Source organism: Pelecanus crispus, chromosome 1 (assembly GCF_030463565.1).
Source record: "Pelecanus crispus isolate bPelCri1 chromosome 1, bPelCri1.pri, whole genome shotgun sequence".
Lineage (NCBI taxonomy): Eukaryota > Metazoa > Chordata > Aves > Pelecaniformes > Pelecanidae > Pelecanus > Pelecanus crispus.
In genome coordinates, this window is record NC_134643.1 from 77521022 (window position 1) to 77548493 (window position 27472).

The 27472-nt window shown below is 41.2% G+C and overlaps 1 protein-coding gene across 3 annotated transcripts in view; it reads right to left on the reverse strand.

Annotated features, from left to right (window-relative positions):
* Nucleotides 1-27472, reverse strand: part of ITPR2 (inositol 1,4,5-trisphosphate receptor type 2) — a 263348-nt gene that overhangs the window by 31876 nt on the left and 204000 nt on the right. For all 3 annotated transcript variants that reach the window (XM_075727981.1, XM_075727982.1, XM_075727980.1), the window contains 6 exons: nucleotides 13971-14078; nucleotides 11300-11492; nucleotides 8754-8879; nucleotides 5708-5883; nucleotides 4207-4371; nucleotides 1852-2047 (listed from right to left, as the gene is read on the reverse strand). In XM_075727981.1, the coding sequence (XP_075584096.1) occupies nucleotides 1852-2047; nucleotides 4207-4371; nucleotides 5708-5883; nucleotides 8754-8879; nucleotides 11300-11492; nucleotides 13971-14078 (964 nt within the window). The remainder of the gene's footprint in view (nucleotides 1-1851; nucleotides 2048-4206; nucleotides 4372-5707; nucleotides 5884-8753; nucleotides 8880-11299; nucleotides 11493-13970; nucleotides 14079-27472) is intronic.

Here is a 27472-nt window from a genome sequence, read left to right on the forward strand (position 1 = left end):
TCTCCTGAAATTAATGAATCTACATCAAATGCTGCTACTTCTGGTTAGAACAAAATATATTCAAAGCAAGAAACAACCGTCAGATATGAAAATGATGTCAGTTTTAAAACTATTAGATAAATTATTCACAAAAGCTGACAAGAAGGACACCAAGCTGATGTTCAGTTATCCTGAATGTAGAATATTTAAGAGTTTTCAAGGATTATAACACAGTTTGGTACTCATTTGTAAATATGTATGGGTTTGTGTAAAACACTAATTTAACATTCCCAAAGTGGGGAAATGTGCACATCAGCTTGATTTTATCAAACCAATTTTATCTTGTGCATCTTCAACAATTTTCTGCATTTCAAATCAGAGATACAAAAAGGTTTAAGGAGAAAAAAACTAAGGCAAAATCATACAACCAAAGTAACAGTCTAAGACAATCTGTGCAACACAGAAAACATCCGCTCTGACTTTCTCTTTGTGCTACTTTATAAAGAAAAAATTTAAAGCGCTTGTCTTGGGATGCATAATGTTCCATCAGTATATCGTCAGCATATTTTCTTGATGAGTTTTTGATCAGGAAAGGCAATGTATAAAGCCAGCAAGAATATACCCATACCACAAAAATCTGCCAAGAACCCAGCAGAAGAAACGCAAACACACAGGAACTACTGCACTGGACCAGTCCAGTGCTGCATCTGCCTCACATCCGTGGCCACAATTATCTATCAAAGTGAAACTTCAGATCGTAAATTCTGTCCCAAAAATGAATGGTAAGTCACATATAAGCCAGCTTAGCCCTTTTAAGATGATCAGTGGCAAAAAGCAAGGTGTGTTAAAGAAATCCGTCAGGTTCCTTTTTTTTTCTCATATGGTATCAAAACAGCTACATGTTTTGTACACCATGCCCACGAGTCCTGAAGGAGCTTTGCCTTGTTTGTGTGCTTTAGGTCCTGAAATAAGAAATTAGGGAAAAGATGGCAAACACTGAGCGCGCACAGTCCGAGGTGGACCCCGCTAGCTGTTCTGTGCTTGTGTACAGGTCTGAAGAACTCAGCATTTGGGAAAATCACACTTCTGTGAACTTAATCACAAGCTATTCTCAGGTATTTCTATGCAGACAGTTACTTCTCTGCCCGTGTTCCCAAGCAGGCTGGTTGGCAGCATATACAAAGATCTCAACAGACCAGACCTGGCTTTTTTTCCTAGCAAAGACAGTCTGTAACTCTAGATTTATCCACATTAGTAAAACCTCTCATTCCAGAAAGTTGAAAACCTGGCCTTTTTAAAACTGGTTAAAAACCTCCCAATGATTTTACTGAAGCCAGGACTATACACTAACGGTGAAGTTTATGAAATACACACTGAATTTAAAAGATGCTCCAGGAAATCTCCTATCAGCAGTAGTGTGGATTTTGTAATAAGTTTCTGCTGGATGAAGCTTAAAAAGTAATCAAATGAATACATCTACTGAACATGTTAAGATCGCATGCCTCATGCTGTACACAGAAAATACTATGAGCTGTTTTTAAGGTGGGTAGAGAACCAATAGAATCCACTTTGAGTTGCTCTTCCAAATGCTTAGGAAATGTAGATTTTTTTTAAATATTAGCATGAGTTAGAAAAGAAAATGTAATAAATCAAGTGTGAGTGTTAGACTTTAGTATTTCAACAGATAAACCTAGCCTAAAACAACCCTACACATTAGATCTTACCCAGAGACTTAATTTAGCCCTAAGGTATATGGAGTTAGCTCTGCTCCCACAGATACAAATAAAAAATGAAATTTCCTAAGAGGAAAGTTAGGTTAGAGAGACAGAAAAGGTGTTTGTCAGAAGCAAATTTTAATATAAAAAACAATACCTGCAACAGGGGTCCTGATTTTCAATCTGTCAACCTCCATGATAAAGTCATCTTTCAAGAAGAGGAACCCAATGATGGAGAACAGATAAACTAGGATGAGTGCTAGCACTGCAGTGAGGATAATGGAACGACCATTCCGCGTAACACTTTTTATCACATTTAGCAAAGTCTCTTCTCTGTACACCAGATCAAACAGCTGGGAAAAGCAGAGAGTAGAGGAACAATTAATACAAATGAGGCAATACATAGATGCTACATAGGAAAACAATCTGAACTACTGAAACATACATCTAGTCGTGTTCTAAATTTTCAGCTTCATAAACACACAATTCACACTGATTTCAGTGGGAGCTGGGCAGGCCTATAGGAAGAGAAAATCTAGCACAGAACTTTACATTTTAAGACAGATTACAGCAAAATCCAAAGCCACAAATTATATATTATATATGAGCCTAGACGTGGGTAACGGTTAGCAACAAGATCCATTGTTTTCCCATGTTCAAAACCAGGACAGATTAAAATTAAAAAACAGTGTCTTCATACTATGGATCTACATCTACAAATTAATTTTTCATGTTTATCCCATCTGATAAACGTGCATGGGCTGCAACTCAAAAATGCACTCAAGTAATTACATGTCTGTAAACAGTTTCTTTGAGCGCATGGCATCATTTAAAAGCCACTCACATGCACAAAGATTGGGGCCATCTCTTTTCAGGACAAAGTTAAATTCATTGCACTGTTTGTATAAAACTAGAAACTTTGATTCTTCTTTACCCTGCACTATGGGCTTTCCTGGTATTTAACTTTAAAGAAAAATATACATTAAGATAATACTGCTTTAAATGTCAAAGGCCTAAACCAGCAATTAAACATGCTAAGAGCTGTTCAAGCAACCATAGCTTTTCTTCTCTTGCAATTCTATTGATGTTCTATAGCGCTTTGGACCTTATCTATAATGTATGTATTTCCACTTCAAAACACACAGATTATGGATATGAAGTGACACACTATGATTTATCAAAATGGTCCACAGAAGAAGGTATTAGTCACAATTCACAAGATCTGAAATCCACAGCCTTGTGAAAGGACTGATAATAAAGGAAGAAAGAGGAAAGACAGTTATCATTCATTCTGTACAAGACAAAGCTTAAAATGAGGAAAAATATTAGGGTTTAGAATATTTCCACTACAAAGTGAACACCTGGAAGTAACTTGGGAACATGGACAATTATAACACCCATGAATCATGGACATTTGTCAATAGCAGTCACTGAAAAAAGTAAGCACATAAAATGTTTCTTAAACTACTTGGCACTTTGGAAAGTATTTTAAGGTAGAGATCACCTTACTCACTGAAGGAATAAAAGATAATTTGCTGTGCATTTTTTAAGCAGGAGAGTAACATCCATTTGAAAAGTGTCCTGCAGCTACAGCCACAAAATCTTGGCTCCTTTAAAATCTGCCCAGACTTTGAAGCTGACTTTCATGTCAAGATCTGGAAAACCTGACTTCAACAGGAGCTCTACCAAGTAAGGAATGAATCCTGAAAATTTTCATGTGCTTAATACACCTCTGTGAAATGCTGGGAGCTCACCACTCTTCAGGAAGCTGAGAAAAATATGACAACAGGAAAGTGAACCCATGTAAATGACCACAATTTAGTCAGTCTCCCTATAAGTTTCACATGCTCGAGTATAAAGCAAAAGGATTAGAAAACAAGAGCAGTGAAACACCTTTTACTGCTATTCAGCATGAAGGGAGCAGTTAGCTGAGTTTAGCATAATTTTGTATGATTCATTTTCATTGCACCTGTATCATATTATAAAAAGGCATTCCATCTGGGTAATGGCAACAAAAGAAAATGAAAGTGGGATACATTTAAAGTGATGAATCTTCCTGCTACACCAGAGGTGTGCCGTCCCTATTTCCCAAGTAATATATAATTTTTTTTTTTTATTAGGGCTGCAAGGTGAACCGAGGAATGGGATCCTTTGGTATAAACATGATGCGTGCACACCAATGGACAACTCCTGTCCCAAAGAGATTATGACTGACACTAGATACAGGAACAACATACACAGAATATATGTATGCTGGAGAAGGGCGGGAGAAAGGAGTGGGCTGTATGATGATTGTCTGAAAAGAAACGAGCAAACTTTCAACTCTAAACAGATAAGTCCTAAAAGAAACAGGTTCTAATGAAAACAGCAACTCCTAAGGGGCAGCAACACAACGGCGTGCTAAAAATACACGATTTGGCTTGATTGTCAGGAAGAAATTGAAGACAGCTGCATGGGTAACGGTATTTTCTATTTTTGCAAAGTTTTCCCCTCCACAGAAGTACATACTTACCAGGAAACTATAGAAGAATTCGTGCACACAGAGGCCCAGCATGCAGACGAGGACATACGCTACGTGATATAGAAAAGCCATGTCCATGATGACCGCTCTGTAGCCACGGGTAAAAGTTCCACGGTTCCCAACAAAGCTCACCAGAAACACTATTTTGTTACAAAGCTGGGGAGGGTAACAAAGGCTAGGTTTATTCCATCAGAAAAAAACTGTTATTTATTGTTGCATTGCTGCAGCGTGTGAAAAGTCTAGATGGGTTGCTTTGACTAAATGCTCAACTTTTAGATAGCTGAAGTGACATGAGAGAAATCCAGCTCCCACGGTAGTCTGGAACGAGCCCATGAGAGTAAGTGGAAGTACATCACCCCTCTAAGGCTCCACTGTACCTCATTACATCGTGATTTATGTCTATAACATTAATGAGTAGGTAGGGCGGGATTAATGTCATCAGGCATTAAAAAAACAACTGTCAATTGTTAGGAGTGAATTCCTAACAGTTTTGAGTTTAGACCCAAGACCACGTAAGAGCAGCTGGGCATGCTACTACAAAGAGAACAATAGTAACACAACAGAAAGTGTGTGGGGGGGTGCGTGAGATCTACCATTTCCTTCAGATCATGTTTTTCTATGTAAAATCCCTAAAAAAAAAATACCGGGGCATTTTTGAAGTATAGCATTTAAGCAACAGCATCACGTTCTCCATGGCTCCTGAGCTTTGCCTGCACGCGAACAGTGATGCAGAAGTAAATATGAAAGCGGCTAACCTCCTCTGTTTGGTTGTCCAGGACAAGCAATGAGGACTCAGCATGGTTTTTTTCCTTCACAAATTTGACATGGGTAAGCACTGCTTACTTGCCTTTACCTTTGACCATACCTCTGGCTAGTTTTAAGTACGTGAAATTCTCACACAACTGGTGGCAAATAGCCCAATACTTTGCTGCCTGGTGCTAAGGTGAATTAGAGATGTAGCAGTCAGGTAGAAATCTAAACAGATGACTTGTGAGCATGGCTGTATATTTTACCAAGCTCAGCAAACATGCAAACTTATTCATGTCTGAACTCAGAGATCTGGAAAAGGGCTGAGAGAATTTTTAATTTAAAAAACTTTTTTCTTCTCAAAAATATATTTAAGCTCACAGAAACATCTCACAAACTTCTGTCAATTTTGCTGAGCATATTGGCAGAGAAAATTACTCTTTTACATAAGAAACTGTAAATTTGATTCCCCTTATTTGGCACTATTTCTTTAAATTTCATATTGCTTTTATTTTTAAAATATTTGCATATGCACAAAACCAAAACGGCTTTTTTCTTAGCTTCCCATTTTGCTGATACTGCTGTTTCAGGATGACTGGAAATGATTTATTTTTTTGGCTTAACCAGTGAACCAGAAAAATAAGTTCTTTGCACAGCTCTAATCAAGGGCTTTTTTTAATAGGGAGACCCTTAATATCTCTGCTTCAGCCGAAAAGGAAATTCTGCTTGCTTTTTAAGTACTTACATTAGCAGCACCAAGAAGTATCAAGGTAGGACCGAGCCCTATAGTATATATAGACCTGAGAATAACAGACACCAAAAAGGGTCGAATACCAACAGGCTTGGAGATGAAAAACAGCATTGCTGTACAAAACGCCACTGCTATCCAAAGGAGGAGTGAAAACAACGGAGAGAGCGTGCCTGTATAGAGGAGAAAAGGAGATTTGAGAAAGGCGTCTTTGGAGAGTCCATTTTTCACCAAGAAACAGATCCAAAAGATCAATTCCTTTGCCAATATAGCTAACAAAAAGCGTGATTCATGCATCACAACTGCTGACCACAACCTGCCCTAATTGCAGCAAGAACTATTATTGTCATAGTATTGCTGATTTTTGCACAGGTAATAATAAGAGCAGCTAATGAAATTTCCATTAAAATCCGAGGAGTGCTCAGAGATGAGACAGTTTACCCTTCTCCTGGAGCAAGCTACTAATCAGCTCCCTTCCGCAGGGACCATTGGGGCTCCTCCAGTCTAATTCCATGACCGCTCAGCCACAGAAATAGCTGGGCCTCGGGGTGGCGCAGCAAGCGGCACCACGCTGCAGCGTCCCGTTTAGATCCCCAAGAGCAGCGAAGCAGCCCGGTTGTAGAAAAGCAGCTTTCTTCCGAACAGCTGCAGGTGTTCAGCGGGAGCCTCCGCCTCTGCGCGGGAGCAAGGCAGTTGCCGCAGCGGGAGGCAGCCACGGGGACTTGGGCAGGAACGGGCAGCATCTGCGCTGCCGAGAGCAGCTGAATAGCTGCGCCTTGCTCCCGGGGAGGCAGCGGGTCCCGGGTCTTGCTGAGCTCCTGCGGGCGTGTGAGCCACCGCCTTCGGAGTCAGTCTCTTTGCTGCTCTGCAAGATGCTGGCTCCAGGCTCTCCCTGAGTTTTGAGCGATGCCCCTGTTTTTCCCTCTCTCCTCTGCTCAAAGCCCTGGAAACACACCATGCTGCTGTGATATAAAAAGCACATTCAGATCGTGGGGCACTGTCACACTTGTACACTGACTTCTATTGTTATCAGATGAACTGAGAGGTCAGTGACGGGGGAGAAGGGAATAGAAAACTTAGCTAGACTCACAATAGAAATCATGCTATCTCTTTGGCAACAGATACACAGCCGAGCAGCATCGGTGGGATTAGAAAACAATGAGATGGGGCCCTAGCCTCAACATTCAGATGGCACCCGAACTTCTCCAAAGTTCAGGAGTGTTTATATCCTTGGCAGAAGGTTCAAGGTCGTCTCTGTCAGTTTCTTCGCCAACAAGACTTGGAAACTTTTAACGGATCCTAAAAAATAACTTCCAAGTGGATCTGAAAGGTGAGGCCAAAGCACTCAGTGTTTCTTTAATAAGTAATTTTTCCTTCTTCCCTACTGCAGGTCAAACAATTTCACGTCGCAGGACCCACACCGGTAACGTGTGCAGACACGCACACCAGAGGCAAGGAGTCCTCATCTGGAGCACAATTTCCCTTACGTCATATGACGTAAGAACTGCAGAAAGCTACTGAAAGGCAGCATTCTTGGGATGATTAGATCAGCCCAGGCGCCTCAGACATCTGAGTATGGGGGGTACACAAGGTAAAGGGGAAAAGTGGGAGACAAACTCTGGCTGTAAGATCAGGTTTTGGTGGAGGGGGAGGCTGGACGTAAGGAGGCTGCCTCACGACCTGCTAATCTCATTTGGCCACACCTATTTGTTTATTGCTCAGGAATTGCTTTTGCTTTCACAAGCACTAGGAACTGGAATCCTAAAATGCGCTATCACTGAAATCACTGGATTACTGGGGCCACTTAAACTAATGCTATATAAATCTGCAGTTCAAAATAAGCATTAATACCTACTGATTGCAGACCAGAGGATTTCCGTGAGTATAGATGAGCTAAAATTTAGTAGCTTAAAAGGTTTATTTTTAACTCTTTTATTTCTCCTCTCATCCCGCATGGGCTGTGATGTGTGTGCGCTCCAAGTGACTCTTCAGTTTATAAACAGGAAAGCACTAAGTACAAATGCTTCCCTTCTACACAGCACAGCCCTGCAAACTTTGCTACACAAGGCTGTGGAGATGCCTGTGCCATGACCTGCAGAGACCACCCCGCGGGGTGAAAGGGCAATGTGGTCTCCGTGCCAATATACTTTAATCTGCTGCCTTTCTGTTTAGCCAGCCAACAGGAATGTTTGCTGGTGCCAACTCTGGTGTTTGCGAAAAGCACATGTATCTACTAGAAGCTGGACTGCTTCCACCAGCAGCCCAGTTCACATGCCATCAGGCAGAGGTGACTTTCAGTCACATTACTGACTGGACTGAACACGAATCAAAGACCCAGAGGTGAATGGCTCTACTCCCATTACCAGTATTCTGAACTATTAGCCTTCTTTATCCCAACTAAGCTTGTTCTGGATTCAAAGAGGCCTCCCGGTAGTCTGCTGCATTTATTTAATTAAATTTATTATTTGCTATATTTCCTGTGACATGAGATGAAGCAAAGGCAGAATCATAGATTTTAAGCATATTTTTATATAATGCATTTATCCTCTGCAACAGTTACGTCCTTTTAACCCAACAAACAAAATAGTCAAAACCCAACGAGCTAGTTTTCAAATCATTCCATTCTGTATGTTTTTAGGCCTTGCAGTCATTCAAAATGGTCAGTTTTAAGGAGTCTCTGTCCCTCTGCTGCCAGGAATCCTCCCTTAGCTCAGAAACTGTAACTGAATGTGTGCGGTAGTGCACTGCAATATGGCAATATATAAAAAAAAAAAAAAAAAAAAAAAGAAAAAGAATTAGCTCTGATCATCTAGATAATCTTCAGCTTAGCAGCTATGTTCTGTCCCTTTTACTTCACAGTGCATGGGACATGTGACACACAGAAGGTCAACTACCACATTTCAGACATCTGGTACCTACTTAGAAGATACTAAATGGCTTCTGCAGATATGAGCATACCTGAAGATCCAGTTTTATGTAACTGTTAGCTTAGAATTGAAAGCATCTAAAATTAAAAGGAAAAATAAAACCAAATTCCACTTGCCTTCATCTCCATCATCTCCAAAGGGGTAGAACAGAGCAACTGCTAAATTGATGAATACGGCAAGGTTGAAGGAAATGCTTCCCCAGAGAGAGATGTGTCTGGAGAACCAAAACAGGGGTGGATTATCTAGAAAGGGAAGAAGAGCAGCAATCAATGAAATGAAGGCAGGCAGGAACTCAATTCGTAATAGCCTCAAGGGAATTAAAAAATACAGATTAATGAAGAAAATATGCAGATCTTTAAAATTAACTGAAATAGACAAATAGGAAACACAGGTTTGCCATAAAACACAGTTGCAAGCAGAGCTTTTACTCCAAAGATCCCAACACAGTTTATTTTATATCAGAGTTTTGCCTCTGCTAAGATTTTAGGACTGGATCTTTTGTGAAGGAGTCTTTTCACCTGCCTCTGAAACTGCAGCCTCTGTGCATGGAGACACAAAATCAAGCAAACAAACAGATTTTAGCATTCTGCATGCTAGTCAACCACAAGACCCAGAACGGGTCGTCCGGATGACCCATTTGGACCAAGTACACTGATGACATTATTCAAAGAATGATGGAATAGGCAAGGTTGCAGAACGGTAGTATTTTCCCCACCTCTGTTAAACTAAATATATCTTAACTATTTTGGGGAATGGGTAAAATTTGGTCTGACTGGGATTTGGTTCTATGAAAGCTGACTACTTCCTGCAAGTATGCACAGCATATTCTCGACTGCCTGCACCCAGCTAACTTTTTATGAACAGTAGACTCCTTCAGCTGCATATGACTGTCTCAGGCTTTAGTCTAAATAGGCTTTAATTGTGATTAGGTAAATATTCAGATTTCATTGTGATAACCTTATGCTGTTGGCTGCTGAGATTTAAGCATTTGGAGCCACTGCAAACAACATGTGTCAATTTAAGCAAGGCAGACTGCATGCTAAGAGACACTTGGCTAAAGAATGAACCAAGCTTCAACCTGTATTATCTTTTCAAATAAAAAAACAAATGGAGACTCGTGGGCCATTCCACTGATGAAAGGAATTGAGGAATTTCTGTTCTGAATAAAAATAAACCGATTTTCTTTGCTTATAGCATTAGGCAGGTCTGGTCTATGTAAGGGTAGGGTTGGGCAGGTTGGGCTCTTCTATTTGTGTTTCTTAAGCAAAAACCACAGAAATAATTTTGTTACTAGAGTGATTTTTCTACAATATAGTGACTTTTATTCCCAAATAGACTGTGCAGATAGGGAGTTATTCTGGAATAATTTATTTTTCAACTTCTATTCTGGTCAGTTTGTCCATACAGACAACTTCTTACAGTGCCACCAAGGGAAGCAGACCTGGGCTGATAGGATTCTCACTGAAAACTTAACTACTGCCTCTGAAAATTATAGCCTGGGAATTGACATTTATAAAAACTGCAACCAACATTCATGTTTCCATCATGTTAAAGATGCCACATTAAACCATATTGCTTTGACTATCCAAATTCCCGGCTGTTCTGACCATAGATGCTATTCTTCACTTCCTTCCTAATCAATTGCATAATGCCGCTGTGAGTAGCTGACGTGCGCCACCCCACCAGCATCTACATTTTAGCAGTGAGCGAAGTGATCACTCTTGTGTATTTTTTTATATATATATATGTATATAAAATACAACTTTTGTCCTTATCCCTCAAGGATACTGTAGATGCTTAATTAGTTTGCAGCCTCGATTCTCTGCTCCAAAAGCAAAGGGCAGAGTTGCCAGGCGCTGAGCCAGCAGGAGCTTCCTGTCCCCAGGACATCGGCAGTGGCAGCAGCCCCATTCCTGGCAAGGGCCGGCGGCTGTAATGCCCACCAGTGAACTAAACGAGAAACTTGGGAGTACCTGGCTTGGCTTCACTGCACCCCCTCTTCAGGTCCCTGCTTTGATCTCTGCCCCATGGTCTTGACCGTGCCTGTCAGATCTGCCAGCAGCTTAAGGTGGCACATATGCCTCTGCCGCTACCGTGGGACATATACCAGTATGGGCTAACAGACTGGGACACACTGCAGCCTAGTCAAGCAAGACTGATGTGAACTGGCAAAGGGGAGCTGACTCCATGGGAGTCAGGCAGATTTAAAGCAGCTAAGGTTCTGGTGAGAGATGTTTTTAAGTGACTGACATTTACAAGTTTCTTTAATGATCTTTTAGGAATCTGCAAACCTCAAATATGCAGCTACACATGTTTTTGTTAAATATTAGGGGACTTGGCTTAATTAGGTGCAACTCTATTAAGTTCAGTGGAACTACACCCAGTTCATCCATCCCTCAGTTTAACTTTTGGAGTCCAAAACATCATCTTGAACACATTACTTACATTACCAACTGCTCCATGTTATGCCTCTTTTATGGTGGCATGCAAGTGTCTTGGCTGACCTACACTCTGCCGACCTGCACTCTCAAGCCCTGAACAGTTTTGCCTGTTGCACTATCGGAGTGAACAGGGAAAAGTGTATTATTAAAATGAAAAATTTGAAGGCTTAAAAGCAGGGTTTTAGCATAATTAAGCTGTTTTTTGAAACTGCAATACTTACTCCTAATTTTCTTTTGCCATTTCATCTCGTTGTACAAATCCTCTGTCTGTTGGAAAAAGTCATTGACTTTGCTCCCTTGTTCATCTCTCTCTGTTGTATTGAATACCCGACTTTTGGATTCCCGAGTGAGGAATTCACAAATATTGGGGACAGGGAAGACAATTTGTTCCATTGTTCTATCGTGGCGAACAATCTATAAATAAAATGCACATTTTTTTTCAGGATCAGTGATTTTCCAACCATTTTGTGATATCTTTTCTTGTTCACAGCTCCACTTTTATTTATAAATTAATGCATAAATTATTTGAACATTACAATGAAGTTGAACCAATCAGTCCTGAAACAAAGTAAAACTGCTTTTCTATCTTCAAAAGCCTGCTTGGAAATAGGTGGCAAATGTACATCTCAAGCAAAACCTATGTGCAAACTTCCCCCAAATATAAAAAATGTTCTAATTCAGAATGCTTCAATTTTGCAATAAATTGAAACAAATCTCTCCCAGTAAACAGTGCAGAAGTTCAGGGGCTTTCTGCTTGGATTATGAAATTCTTTTCTCACCTTGAGTCTATTTCTGTGATGAGGTAAGTTGTGAAGGTAAACATGCAAAAATAGCACCTTGTTACTCAGACAGCACCCATATCTTGCCAGTCTTTATCTGCTTACTTGGCAGAAAACAAGGTTTTGCATTGTTTGTATTTCAGGGCCTACCAAGTTATCGTCGAGTGAGCTAGATTTTATTCCATCTCACTACACTGTCATCAAAATTGCTTCCCCATTCTGACCATGGACTCTGCATTACTAATAATAGAGAAATGGGTAGAAAACTAATTTTGACTCTTAGACTCATGTCTCTGTACAGCCACCAGTGAAGAAGAACCCACTATTTGACTTTCAAATCAAACAAATGAAATACCCTGATACAGGGGAGCTATATCTGAAATGCCAAACAGGTCTAGGACTGCTTTCAAGTGAAAGGCCAGTGAACATTAATTTGATGTGGCAGCAATGCTGGGTTGAGTTTCATTTCTGCAGTCACAGTCCTGCATTCAAGAACCCTGCTCTCTCTCTGTTATTTCATATTTATTATGTGAACATGCTAAAAAAAACACCTGTCAAGCCATTTTTCAGAGTAACATATTCAAGCACATTTGCATTAGAGATGAGGGATAATTATGCTCATGTCTGCCCATGGACATGTGCACTATGTGAAATTTGAACAGGCTCTTTTGAAGTGTCCTAAGTAAATAGCTGTCTCTCAGGCCAGCAGTTGTGCAATGGGACTATGTGACCAGCAGCTAACCTGGTAGGGTGAGTGAAAGAAGCTGATGGCACATCTTCAGTTCCGTCAGGAACTCAAATGAAGAGGTAGGCTGCATGTGCTGCTCTACAGAATGACATTTAAAAAGTCTCCCTGAGAATAGAGGTGTCCGTGTCTCGTTGAGGAACAGGCTTTGCAGCCATGAGGTTTTAGGAGATTTCAGAAACTACACCAGGAAGAAGCTACTGGCCACATAAAAGCAGACCACAGATCTTGTTTAAAGCCTAAATTTAAATTTACAACCTACCCAGGTAACTCGGCTGACAATTGTTAAGAGATACCTCAGGAGCACCCAAAGTATTAAAATACATTAAGAGGAGCACTGAGCTGCCCTCTGGGCAACCACAGCCATGGAGCTTCCATCTATCCTGTGGTGGGATATCATGACCAGTATCAGGCAAAAAGGATGGTGGAAACAGAGAAGGACCCAGCCACGGCCTGTCTTGATGGCAGTGAGGACAACACAGACCTCAGGCGCTTGCATTAGACTGCTCCCTCCACACGCAAGCTCAGGTCCAATGTTGATAGAGCCTGGGAACCCACTGAAGGTAAAATTACTGGCTCAGATTCAGTCTGGGCCTGTGAGCAACCACACTGTGCAGTTTTCACACTTGGCCAATTTTGGACTTGATACAGCATTTCCAAGAGAGAGCCAGATGCCTCTTCTTCCTGCAATCTCTCGCAGCAGCTGCCTTTGCACCGTAGAAATTCTTCTCCTTACAAAGTCACTAAGGACTAGAGATACTACAGTGCCTAACTACTATCTTGATGCCTATAATCCCATGAAATCTGTAAGAGCACAGGACTGGATATAAGAGTTAAGAACCTGAATACCTCTCTGGATCTCAATCTAAATCCAGTGCATGGCAGGGGTAAAGTTTAAAATAGAGAACAGAACTGATGAACTGGGCCAAGCCTTGGTCTTTTAAACAAAAGCCATACTGAATGCCTACACCACTTCAAAACCTCTTTGTACTGCAGCCAGGCTTTTAATTTCATCATTTAGCATCACTGGCTTTGAAACTCATGATTATTTATTTGAGTGATGTACCATACAAGATTATTCTTGACTTCATGACACAGCTACTATCGACAGTCATTATTTCCCTGACAAAACATGTTCAGTAACACACAGGAAAGCTACCGTAAAATGATAATTTGGAGCCACTTTTAACATAGGTGCATTCCTTTTTCTCCCATAGCAAAAAGCATATTATTCAACCTTCTCCTTCTCATAAATAATCTGCACCATTTGAATAAGCTTTGCTGTTCAGAAGCTTGAGAAGAGGTGATACACCACACACAAGATGCAAACTTGTCTCATATTCAATCTTCTAGTGAGTAATTCTTTACCTCTATCTGTGCCGTATGATTGGCATAATACCTCAAGGCTTCATCTCCTTCATCTGGATCTGACCCTGGCTTCAGCATCTGTTGCAATGTTTTATTGTGACGAGCCAACTAGAAAAAGAAAAAAAAAAAAATCTGATTTATGTCCTGCTGCTATGTTTTCAGCTTTATCATCTCCACTTAACTAACACAAATCCTCCTTCCCCCCACCCCCATATACTTACATGCTCAACCCAGTGGGGCTCTTTCCACAGATAACAACAAAAATGTAATTACTTGAGAACAATAGAAATAATTTAGTCTTAAAAAGTCAGCAGCAAGTCTTCGGCTGAGATTTATGAAAGGCAGCTTAGCCTGCAGCCTAGATGGTTTTTGGAGGACTTTTGACAAATGCCAAAAAATTAGACTGAATGCTTCTTTTCACTTAAGTTTAGACGTAAAATTTGCATACCTCTGACTAGGTAATTACATTTAAAATTAAATTTTCTCTGCAATTTCAAATGGCTAAACTGTTCTTCACTGTGTTGTAGGTTGGTATTTCAGGGCTGCCAAGATAATGTCCATAACTATTTCAGAGGCAGCTGGACTGCAGTGGCAGGCAAATAGAATCATAGAATCATTTAGGTTGAAAAGGTCTTTAAGACCATCCAGTCCAACCATTAACCTAACATTACCAAGTCCACACTAAACCAATTAAGGGTAGACTAGACTAAACCATGTCCCAGAGTGCCATGTCCACCTATTTTTTGAACGCTTCCAGGGATGGGGACTCCACCACCTCTCTGGGCAGCCTGTTCCAATGCTTGACTACCTTTGCCGTGAAGAAGTTTTTCCTAATATCCAATCTAAACCTCCCATGGCGCAGCTTGAGCCCATTTCCTCTCATCCTATCGCTAACTACTTGGGAGAAGAGACCAACACCCACCTCACTACAACCTCCTTTCAGGTACTTGTAGAGAGTAATAAGGTCTCCCCTCAGCCTCCTCTTCTCCAGACTAAACAACCCCAGTTCCCTCAGCTGATCTTCATAAGATCTGTGCTCCAGACCCTTCACCAGCTTCGTTGCCCTTCTCTGGACACGCTCCAGCACCTCAATGTCTTTCTTGTATTGAGGGGCCCAAAACTGGACGCAGTATTCCAGGTGCGGCCTCACCAGCGCCGAGTACAGGGGGACAATCACCTCCCTGCTCCTGCTGGCCACACTATTCCTGACACAAGCCAGGATGCTGTTGGCCTTCTTGGCCACCTGGGCACACTGCTGGCTCGTGTTCAGCCGGCTGTCGACCAACATCCCCAGGTCCTTTTCCGCCAGGCAGCTTTCCAGCCACTCTTCCCCAAGCCTATAGCATTGCATGGGGTTGTTGTGACCGAAGTGCCGGACCCGGCACTTGGCCTTGTTAAACCTCATACAGTTGGCCTCGAGTCATCGGTCCATACATTCTTAACTGTACAGTTTGTATACCTAGCACATACATACACACACAAATATGTATCTCCTACAAACTTTTACAAATTATATACTTTACATGATTCATAAAATACATCTCTCCTTGTTGAATAGTAACTATTTTAAATGCTCGATAGCTGCACAAAGTTTAGTAACAAGAATGTCGACAAATGCATTCATGATGTCCCTTCGGTCAGTGAGCAACAAAGACCTAATTGCAAGGCATGAAGAAACACTACTAAAAATGCAATTTTCCCTATATTATAGTGAGTGGTTTTCATCCAGAAACTATGAGGTGTTTCACCTATTTTAAGGTGGGGGAAACTGAGGCTATGAAAAGGCTATCTTGCAGACATGGTCCGGGTGTTAATCACTACACTGACATTACCACAATGGACTAGACACAGACATTAGAAACGAGGCAGGCACTGCACTCAAAATGCCCACAGGAACTGCGCTTTGAAGTGATGATCACCACAGGTGGATTAGGATTGTACTGCATGAAATAACACACTGTGGTGACGAATTATAAAATAATTGCAAATCTACAAAAAAAGTGTCAGGGATCAAGTCTAAAAGTAACAATGGATCTAAACAGATATTGTGATAATCTAACCAGAAAGTGATCTCACTCGTTTATAAGCTATTTGCATGTTTCACCATCCCCTTTTTAATCTAAAAATGAGGGGGGAGAGATACAGATAAAATTTATTTATTGAAGTTCCCTAGAATCTACTGATCAAAATTAATTTTCTTCTGGGTCTTGATACAAACTTATTAATTAAAGATGAATAATAAATTGAATATCCAAAAGCAAGAGAACACCAGAAAGGAATATTCAGGAAGAATAAATGCACTTCCTACAACTTCCTCATGGACAGAAGTCTGCTTGGCCTCTGACAGTAGAGCCCTGAGCCAATGTGGCCTTTTTTATAAAAGGGTCACGAGCAGATATTCAGGGAGACATGCAAAAAATCACATGGGGGTCAACTGCAGGGCAATATTCTTTCCATCAATAATAGATTTCTGCCTTGAATAGTTACTTTTTTACTCTATCTAGCAAATGTATGGATAGTCTCATTACACGTATTAATATCTTATGCAACTTCTACTTATTTTTAAGACTAAAAAGACTACCTGACTAGATCTTCTCCTTCACACAAGCCATATAACCTGATCCAGTCAGTAGTCTTTGCAGTATGCCCACAACATCTGCTTAGCAGGACAACCTGAATTCATTTTCTAGAGGTCTTTTGCATCCCCCTCAGTACATGCTCTAGCATCATGGAGAAACAAGATGAGCTTGTGGAAACAAGGTAGTTACTGTTTAAAAATTCCCTTTAGACAGTGTTACTATTTTTGCCTTTCAGCTTTATTGAATGTCCCTCTGCTGCTGTACTTACGAAAGGGCAAGCAAGAGCACCCAATTCACCTTCTCCGTATCATTCATCATTCTGTACGCTACTGTCACGTCCTCTCTTATTTGTCTCTTCTTTAAATTAAAACAATCCCTATCTTTCCCATCCCTCCTCAAACAGAAGACTCTCTGTGACTCAATTATTTTCCTTGTCCATCTCCAAATGCCCTTTACTTTGGCTATATCTCTTCTTTAAGATACAAAGAAAAGAACTGACTAGACAGAATGCAATCACACCCTGCCTGAAGTGATGAATTAGCATAACCAGAAGCAAATATATTCCCCTTTTTTATCTTCTGTAATACAGAGGAACTTTGCCTGTATCTTGACCCTTTTTTCTCCAATGTCAACCATTAAGATTTTGAGTTTTCTAATAAATGACAAGTCGAGGATGTATGGATAGTTATTCTCATATTAAAATTATGCCAGTTTGGAGAAAGGGACATATATAGATTCAGACATTTCCATCAGTACCACAAAAAGCTTTCTATAAACATACTTGAATTTGTATACAGAACTGGAAATGCCCCTTGTAAGCCATATGAAATCTCAAGGTACTGCTTCCTGATATGCTTTTAACTGTCCATAACTTCTACTGTGAAAGTAGCTCTCAATAAATACCAGTAACAGAAGTACCCTTACCACATGGACTAGAAGAGAAAACCATCTCCGCCCTTGCATGCTGTAATGGGCCTGACTAGCACAGTGTGTTAACAGACTGCTGGCGATTTGAAACAGCGTCGATGCAGTGCATATTTCACTAACAGGTTTCATGTGAACAGCAGCCATGTACCTTAAAACAATGTGTATTCAGTGATCTTCTTCATACTGTGTTAGACTGTGCTTTCAGGCAGTGACTGTCTTGTGTTGATGTGTGTACAGAGCCTAGCACCACACAGCTGGGGCTTCCTGACACCAGCACTAGACAAAATAATCTGAAGAACAGGCCAGGATCTTTTGAGCTAGCACCTCAGCTGCCAGCAAAGACACATCGGAAACAACCAGGGAGTGCTAAGCAAGCTGGAGGAACTACGGCAGATTTCAGAAGGGAAACCCTACCTAAAGGTGTCAGCAACAGTGCTAGGCAATAAGTGCTCATAACTTCATTTCTTTCTGCTTCCCCATCTCTCTATATCCACTTACCTTCTGTGGTCTAGACCTTCAGACAGTAACCTCAAGGGCAAAGGGTCTATTTTCTGCTTGTATTGCAGTTCCTACATGGGATGGATTCCTCTACATCACCACAACAATAAGTACTGCTAATATTTCTGTATTGTCACAGCTACATCGATGAAAGAATGGTGTGGACAGCAATCTGTGAAAGCTCAGATCTGAAGCAGAGGCCCACAGTAAGACACAGAACAGCTTTAGAAATGCTATGTTATTTGGCAACTACAATGTTTTCTGAAGCTCTGCTTTTGTGATCCTTCCTCTGCCCTGTAATGAGCTCAAAGGCCGACATCGGCAAAGGGGACTGTGTCAACAGACTCCTTGACCAGCGGAGAGCTTTTTGTGAGATCAAAGACATAGCAATGAAAATAACAATGTAGTCACAAACTGTGAACCTAAAATATGGAAAGCTTATCCAAGCTGATAATACACTCTAGGTGACAGTCTGTGACTGGCATGTATAGGCTGTGCAAGCTCTGAATGACAATTTTTCATATTTAACTCCTGTGATGTAGTTAAGGGTTATTTCCGAAGTGCTGCACAAATCTTTTGGGGCAGCTGAAGGACAAGACACTGGATGGGCACGGACAATAGCAACTATAATGAAAAGAACAGCCCCATTTATGTTTGCAAAGCAAAGCTCAAAAATGCACAGCAAGCATAAGTGATACAAAAAATAACCATCACTAGAGCCTGAATTTGCAGAGAGCCCAAAAAGAATCACCTCTGAGGAGAAAACTCTCAGTCAGTCATTCACTCACCCATCAACCATGCCAGTGACAAAATTTTAAATGTCAACACTGTATTTTACTGCTCATCAAGGCATGTAGGGATGAGGAAGCTCTAGCACACAATGGAACAGTGATTTCCAAAGCAGGGTTGTGTAAGGCAATAGCTATATGAATAAATATCATTTGGCTTTCAGTCAGTTCCCAAGGAAGGACTGTTGTTCATCTCGAAAGACTTTTAATTCAAAAATTTGGAAAACACTGTAATAAAGCATCAGTACAAAACGTGAAAGATTGAGGACAGACCAAGAGTGCTGAAGACATTAATAAAGAAACAGTAGAGATAAATGACAGAATTACAAGTAATACTCAGTCTAAACTCCTCACACAACGTGATTATAAAATCAGATCTGCTGGTCATCTGGGATTCCATATATGATCATCAGCATGGAAAACCACAGCAGACCCATCTTTTGCAATTAACAATATATGGATTTCCTGCAGACTTTTTGTTTTAAAGTCAAGATTCCCTTGAACAAAAATGCAGTTATTTAAATGTTCTCAAAGAAAAAGTGATTTAAAGCTGTGAAAGTTCATGTCATCAGCCTGTCAATAACTCATTGATTTGGGATACTAGATTGGTTTGCCAAAATGTGTATGTACATATGTGACATATGTGTATGCATGTGGAAAAATAGTTGGGAAAAGAGAAAGTAATTCTCCACGTTTCATTATCTCTGTAAAACACAGACCCCTTCTGTTTTTTTACAAGAACATGTCAGTCCCTGGTTGTAACTTGTAAACTGCAAGGGCCTCCTCTGTAGCCCAGTCCTCATTGGAGGTGTGAGGTCTAACCCACACGGCCAAGACAGTTGTCAAAACTCCTGCTGATTTTACCAGGCTTTGCTTCAGGCCCCAAAAAGGACAGGAGTCTGAGAAATATGAGCTAGAAACAGCAGGCTGGAGACCCCCAAATTCTGAGAGATCTATTTCACTCTCTAGCTTTCTGAGACTGCCAAACCTGGGGGGTAAAGGTGACTTTTTATGACTAGAACAGTATAAAGGGATCTAAATGGGCAAGGCTTAGTGTCCTGTAAGCAACCAGGGTTTTCATGGAAGAGTCTTCACTGGCAAAGTGTCAAACACATTAAACTGATTTTCTAGAAAAGGCCTACGGAGTATTACTATAAGCTCTGGATAAGTGGCCGAGAAGCACAAATAAAGACCCAAATAGTTTCTGTGCCTTGAAACACTTTATGTTTACAGTATTACTATTAAGAAGTATTACAAACATCTAAAAAAATAGAAACAAAATTATTTAAAAAATTATTATCTTTGTCACCAATTCTCTTGAGTTTCTTCTCACAGTTGTAAGGCAGCAGTAAGGCTGTTATCTGATGGGGGAGATACCTGGTACACAGGGACACCTGATGGGGGAAGGACACTGGGTAGGGCAGCAGTCGGGAGTGTGATGGGGACTGGGGCTCCTTTTGGGGAGGGAACTGGATGTGTCATGTGCTTGCAAGCTACAGCACTGCACAGTGCTCTCTCTGCCCTTGCCCCATGTGCCAGCTGCAGCTCACTAGCCAACCCTCTGGTGTGCCAGTCAGCCCCGTCTCACGTGTCAGGGCAGAGAGGCCACTACACAGTCCTGGGAGTTCATGAACTACGGACCTTGGGGAAAGAGAGGCAAGAGCTGTTTGTACAGACCTGATGTCCAGTGCATGACATCTGACAGATCTGCTGTAAACTATCTTCATCTCTACCCTGTCAGTAACCGGACGTACTGCAGTGTGGGCTGCCAGCCCAAAGGCCGGTGGTCTTTCACCGGGGAGAAATGAGACAAAATGTAACTTGCAGCAACCGCAGAATAATTGCATTTGTTCAGATTAGTTTCACCTTGCTGTGCAAACAGACTCGTGCAGCCGGGGCTCATTTACAGCCGCAATCTCTTCCTCTTTTTTTCGCCTTCAGTCCCTTGGCTCCTGGAGCCAGGCAGTATGAGATCTGGCACCACCAAATCCCCTCACAAGGGGAAACCCCAGTCATCTCACCAAACGCTTCAGTTTCTGCTTAGAGAGCAAGAAAGGATAAAAAAGCTGCCTGGGGACTGACAAGAAAAACCCCAAGGACCGAGAAACAACAGCAAAGAGAAAGTCAAGGGAGTAGCAAACAGGATGGCTGAGAGACAGAAGAGGACAGGAGACAAAATGAGATCCTCTTCCTTGGTGTGCCAGGACCTTACCACACGCCAGCTCCCTGCCCAGGGCAAATGAGAACACTCCTATTCCATTGGTAAACAAGGAGAGAGAGAAAGCAAGGAAAAAGGAAATGTCATCTTAACCATAACTGTGTAGAAATTTTTATTCCAACTGGCTGTACTAACAGTAATAACAACTTCTCAACTCCCCACGTTCCAATCAAAACTGAATAGTGCTTTCTGTAATACACAGGGCAACTTCCTTTCCAGAAGTCATTACAGTTTTATAGAGCGGCACCTTTGCACTCTACCACAAAGCAATCTGTTAACAAACATTCGGAACAGCAGGGATGGAGCAATGGGAGACTCTCAAATCAAGTATTCATTGATTTCATTTAGATGATTATACTGTACAGAGCAACCAAAAGGGTTTAGAGTTAATCTTCCCCTGATGGCTTGTGGTACATGAGCAGGGCCCTGGGTGGTCCAGACGCTTTGGATTCTGTTGCTGGGTCTTCCATGGCCTCATGTAACCTCTGAGACACCACTTCTACTCCCCAGCCTCTACGTGATGCGCACTACAAATTGTGGATAATAGTGATCTACTTCACAGGGAAGGGAGAAATAAAACACCTCGATATTATCACATAAGAGAAACCACCACAGTTAAGTGATCTCTATCACTATTATGTTTGCAGCCCCCATAGTAATTTTTTTGCTATTTTTGCTGCGGTTTTGCTGTTCTTTTATCCCTGATGAAAGCCAGCAGAAGACAAAATGACTTGCTAGTATTCCAATGAGCTTTACTTCCATTTATCGTCTTTGTAATTTCTTTCACAGGCAAAGCTTACTTACAAAAAAATAAAACGTATGTGTGCAGAAAGTTCAGGTCAGATAAAATGTGTTGTAACAAAACAAAATTAATTTGATGGGGGTGGGTGTGAAACAGCTCTGCAGGCTACTTGTAAACCATCATGGGCAGCTGTGCCTACATGAGCCAAACCAGCTCAATGCATACATTGGTCACATTAGTTTTTCTGTGTACACTGACCATACTGAACATAGGGTGTGGAGAGCAGTATGCAATCCAGAGTGTTCCAACAGGATGACACAACTGCACTTGTAGACTGCCTCCTATGATTGCTGTAAGCAAAATTTTGGAGAGTACAGGATGGAAAGACATAAGGAGATGATGGAAGTGTCAGACATGATTATGGGAAAATAACAAGAAAGCTCAAAGGAAAAGGAAGAAAAAGAGAGCAGAGTTACTGCAACTAGTCATCTTCACAGCATAACAAGGAAGAAGATCCCAGCCACATGCAACTTCTATGAAAGGCAGATAAAACACTGTGCCCAAAATAACACCTTACTGGCACAGTCACCAACATTGTACACACCCAGTCTGAGAAAGACCAAAACCAGCAACAGACCAGCAAGCATATGGATCCCGAATCCACACAGCAAGAGAAGTGTTCACCTCTAAAAGCCACCAACACTTCATATATATATACAAAATATATACATAAACCTGAGATAAGAGAGCTGTGAATGGCATAGCCTTTTCAGGAACTCTCAAAATCCTTTTGCTATCAAGCACTTTACTTTCTAGGTTTCTCTTCTTATTCAGAACAGTGATTCTCTGCAAAATAGCTATCTACCACTGTCTAATATGTGGCTTCTAAAGAAAAGGAAGGCTAGCGCAAACAAAAGGAGGAACTCCTTATGACTCTTATTTTGGGGGCAATGTGGTGAGGGGAACCACAGTTTTAAGTCTTTAAGTCTTAAGTATGGACATATTTCCTTCTGTCAGCCGTAAGACTAGAAGACATTGACTAGCAGTCAACCTCCCTTCCTCTGGCACCAAGAGTAGAGCAGAATAACTCATGGGTTGATAGTTCCAGAATGGGCTCATCCTCTTCTCCAGGGTCCACCCAAACTACATGGAAACCAGCTCAGTCTCTGACCTGAAGTGTGAGACTTGCCTTGCTGGCTCCCCCTTCATGTTTTCCCACCCTTAAGTTTCATCTCATACATTTGCAGCATGGCGCCATGGTGTCTTTTGCACACTGTGAGCCCTTGAGCTGGATGCAGTTCATCAACCCAATCTAGGATATAACCACCATCTCTGCTACATGCAGGTGTGGCTTGGATGATGGCCACTGTACATACACTGCACTTGTAGGGGCTGGGATAAGCCATCTACCAATCTTCAGTGAAGCCCATTAGAGAGGCTTAATTCCTCAGTTGCAACTTGGTATCGCGGCTCAGCCTCCATGATTCAAGCCCTTGACTATGGCCATTATGTGGTACTCTTAGTTGTTACAGCAATAGCAAAGTAAAAAGTCTGTTCATAGCCAATCCTGTTAGCATCCCACCTTTTCAACAGGTATTTTCACAACACACAGAAAACTATAACTTGGTCATTCAGGGTCAAAAACATATGAGACTAAAGTAGCAAATAAACAGCTGAAGCTGCAATCTGCCAAATTCACAAAAGACATGCATTTCCTAATCTCTGCAGGGTTCTGATGTATATACTTTGCGGGGTACAAAACAGGGCCTTTACCAAGTGTGGAAATGGAAAGGAATTGAGAGATGTCTCCCTTCAAATAATTACAGTGGTGAGATTTTCCAGCTTTTTCAATCATGCTGTTGAATGTTTGCCTCACCCTCCAATCAGCAGAGCAAAATATCTTTTAAAAAAAAAAAATTTAGGGGCATTGGAACAGAGGGAAGAGAAAGTAAAATGGTGAGTTGCTCTTTCCAACTCTGTATTATGGCTACTGTCCTCAGGAGAGCACTTTCAGCTGGCACCTGTGAAATAACAGTTCCTGCTGGGAGAGCAAAAGGGTAAAAATTTCATCTCTCTCTCCTCATCAGACATTCACAAATAATGCTGTTTTACCCAACCAACTAGCAGCTAAATGGTGCTCTGCAGACAGACTCACAGAAAGAAAAAGCTGGAAAGACCAAGTTTATTTAAGGCTACCACAGTTCATCATTCATAAAAGGAAATTCTGAAAATCCTTCCCCATACATAACAGCAGAGAAACCATTTCTTTAACCCCAGGTTGATTACATGCTTATCCGTGTGCAGGTCTGAAGGTGTTTTACTCCTGTAAAACTACTGGTGGTCATAAGTAACTGATCACCTCACTTTTGGTGTAGAAAAGCATAATCAGCTGTTAAAACTAAATTTCACAGCTGGACACTTTTAATCACTAACTCTTAAAGCTGCCTCAGAAAAAGTGCAAGGTGGACCTCATTTTCAGTTTTCTGTGCTGTGTTAAATAAGTGAAATAAAGAGGATGGCAACTGAGGTAGCTCTGCCTATTTGGACATTACAAATTCAGATCTTGTCTATTCTGGAAAACTCTGTGATGACTCAGATACCTAATTAAATTACGACATCAGAGGAGATGAGAGTTAAAACTGAGCAACTGTGAGGAACAGACATATTTTGACATTCTGATTAATGCTCTTTATTTTTGTTAACCTGTAATTCCTTCAATGAATACTGAACAATTGAGAGGGATAAAAAAGTATGTCTTTGTTAGAAAAGACGTCCCCCCCTTTTTAATTAAGGTGTAGGATTTCACAGTGCAGGTATCTGAGGCCTATTAGAACCACTCTGATAATATTAAGTAAGACCAGACTTCACTTTCATGATATTTCCAAGGTTACCCTCTCTTCCCCTCAAAACAAACAAAGCAAGCAAGTTCCTCCTAGCTTAGAGTAAAATGTTTTAGTTGTGCTTTAGATATAAGAGCACTTCTCCTGGGGCAGAAAAAGCCCCAGCTCTGCCTCCAGAGGAAGCTTTCACCTACAATAGACAGAGTATTAAAATTCAACACTGTGTAATTCAGCTTTCTCATAAGAGGAGTTTGCTGCAATGTGAATGAAGTAAGTAGCTACATTACATACATCCGTGAGCAGACAGTATGTACACACTGTAGCTGAGGGCAACTGAACGTGCAGTCTACTTTGAAGAGTGACTTTGTAAAGATGGCACTGTGTGGTTCCACATTTATTGTCTCTCAATGGCTTCTGGATTGAGTTTCCTCAGTTTACAAGTAAAATGATTTTTAATTCTTCTACGCTCTTCCATGCAATTTCAACTGAAAAACCTTTAAGTCAAGCCATCCTCTTTTTTGCCCATATATCACCGCTTTTAATGTGCATGCCAAATGCAAGCGGGGAGCTCTAGGGTAAAAGTATGGTTTGAGGGCAACAGGTCAAGTTCTCTACTAGTATAAATCAGTATTGCTTGCTAACTTTCAGAGGAGGCATTCCCGTAGAGACCAGTTGAGGATATGTCTAAATGAAGACCCATTCTTAAAGTGGGAAGCTACGCAACTGCCCTGCAGGTGATACAGAACCAAAGGAAAACTAAAGTCATTCTCCCCAGCCCATGCTGCTTCAGGTAGCAATAAAAAGGTAGTATGTTTATTACTAATACAGGACTGCAAATAGAGCCTGAGAGCAGAGAATGTCTTAAACAGTATGTCATTGTCCCACAGCCAATTTTCAGAGTAAAACCACAGACTAATGTGAAGATTTCACAATGCAGACATTTGACAAAGAAAGGATATTTCTTCTGGTGTAACGTTTGGGTCCTGACACCAATACAACATTATTTCCCAATGACAAAAAAAAATCTTCTAAACCACAAAACACAAGGACACAGGATTACAGAAGTTAAAGATAGAAGAAGAAACCCACAAAGCAGAAATATTAAGGCCACCTGTGCACTAGTGAAATGCAAAGTTGCCACAGCCAAACAGGATATATCCCTCATTACTATTACATATAATAAAACACACACATATGTTTAATAGACACTTGATCTTACTCCAGAGAAGTAGAACCAGAAAAATGAAAATAAGCTAAAAACTTTGCGGCCAGCCTACAGTAAAAAGCTCTAGCCTGAATCCTAGCAGCTCTTCGCAGCCTACGTCAACAGGACACCACAGGGAAAACAGAGGTCCCCATGTAGATCCCTAACAAAGTCACAACAGGATTTTGAGGTGAATGCTTCCAAGGAGAAGGGGAGAAAAAGAAAACATCGGAGGACAAGTTGCCAAGGTTTTAACCCGAGACCTAACAATGAAGCACAAGTTGCCAAGGTTTTAACCTGAGACCTAACAGCAGCCACAGACACTTGTTTAATCTTTCAGGTGCTCATTAGTGTCAAGCCCCTGTTGCAGTCTCCATATTGTCTCTCTATACTGTAGCTGGCTGAAGGTAGAGTTATATACCATCCTAATGAGCCGCAAGGAGGGTGATGTGCGTCATTGGCTTCTGTTTCAATCTTGGCAATCTAAGTGTAAAAGCCTTGCAACAGCTTCTGATTCTGCTGACATTTAATTAGCTGGTGTCATTTTGATGCCATAGCCTGTCTCATCAGGATGATAACTACAAAACAACATGTGGAGCATAAAAGTTCTATGAGAAGTTTCAGGTCTGGCAGCCAAGGATACGAGTCCCCTGACAGTTACAGTTCCTGGGGCTGGTCCCCATTAGCCCTTTGTTTTGGCACTGCTATCAGCAAGAGCTTCTCTGTTAAGGAAAGAGAAACAAACAAAAAAAAAAACCCAAAATGCAAACCTCAGCAAAGCCTTGCAAAAAACGACATGCTTGAGCTCAAAAAATTCTACCTGTCCTGCAGAAAGGGTGCAACCTTATTGCACAAACTCACAGCTATTCATCCCGAAAGACAGGTTTATCCTAAAGGATGGATTTGATCATCTTCTGGCCTCAAAGGTAGTCCTGTTTATTTAAGTATGTACAGTATTTTTCACCATCTGCCATCAGGTGCTTGGGAAGACAATCTCCAGCACGACTGGCCAATTGCTGCTTGCTCACATCAGCTGCAAAATTTGAAAATGGTCATTGCTACACAAAATGTGACTGATCTATATTTTCACTCAATATAACCAATGATTCTGGTATAGTACATCCGTTTACACCAGACAAGCTCAGACCTTTTTGTATTCGGGTCTTTATTCCAAAATCCTATTCGCATACACTAAAGACACTACTTTTTTAGAGTGTACCTGTCAGACGTACAAAAATTTAAATGAACCAAGCCATTTCATTCACAGAACAGAATCAACTCAAAATCTTTGTCAGTAGAACCTAGGCACAACCTAATGTTTTATAAAGACAGACACTTATGGGACTAATGGGCCACAGCCCTGTTTTTGAGCAAAGCATCTACCTGAGGCAGAGGATGGGCATAAAGAGGTCAGCAAGCTTCAAAATTCACTGAAGCAGTTCGATCCCCAGATCTCAGCTCTTCTGGAGGATCCTTTGTGGAGCTGAAAGCTGCTTCCCAACTGGATGATGATAAGCCTGTCTCTTAGAGCAAAATGCTCTGGGATCTCACAGCTCCCACAAGGACAGGGAGATCTCTTTTAGGCAAATGTTACAGGCTAGTAACAGGAACACCTCCATCAAAGGTGAAGGTGTTCTTGCAAGACTTTTCCACTTGGCTTCTGCTCATCTCTTTTCCATGGTATAACTATGATGTTATCATTTCAG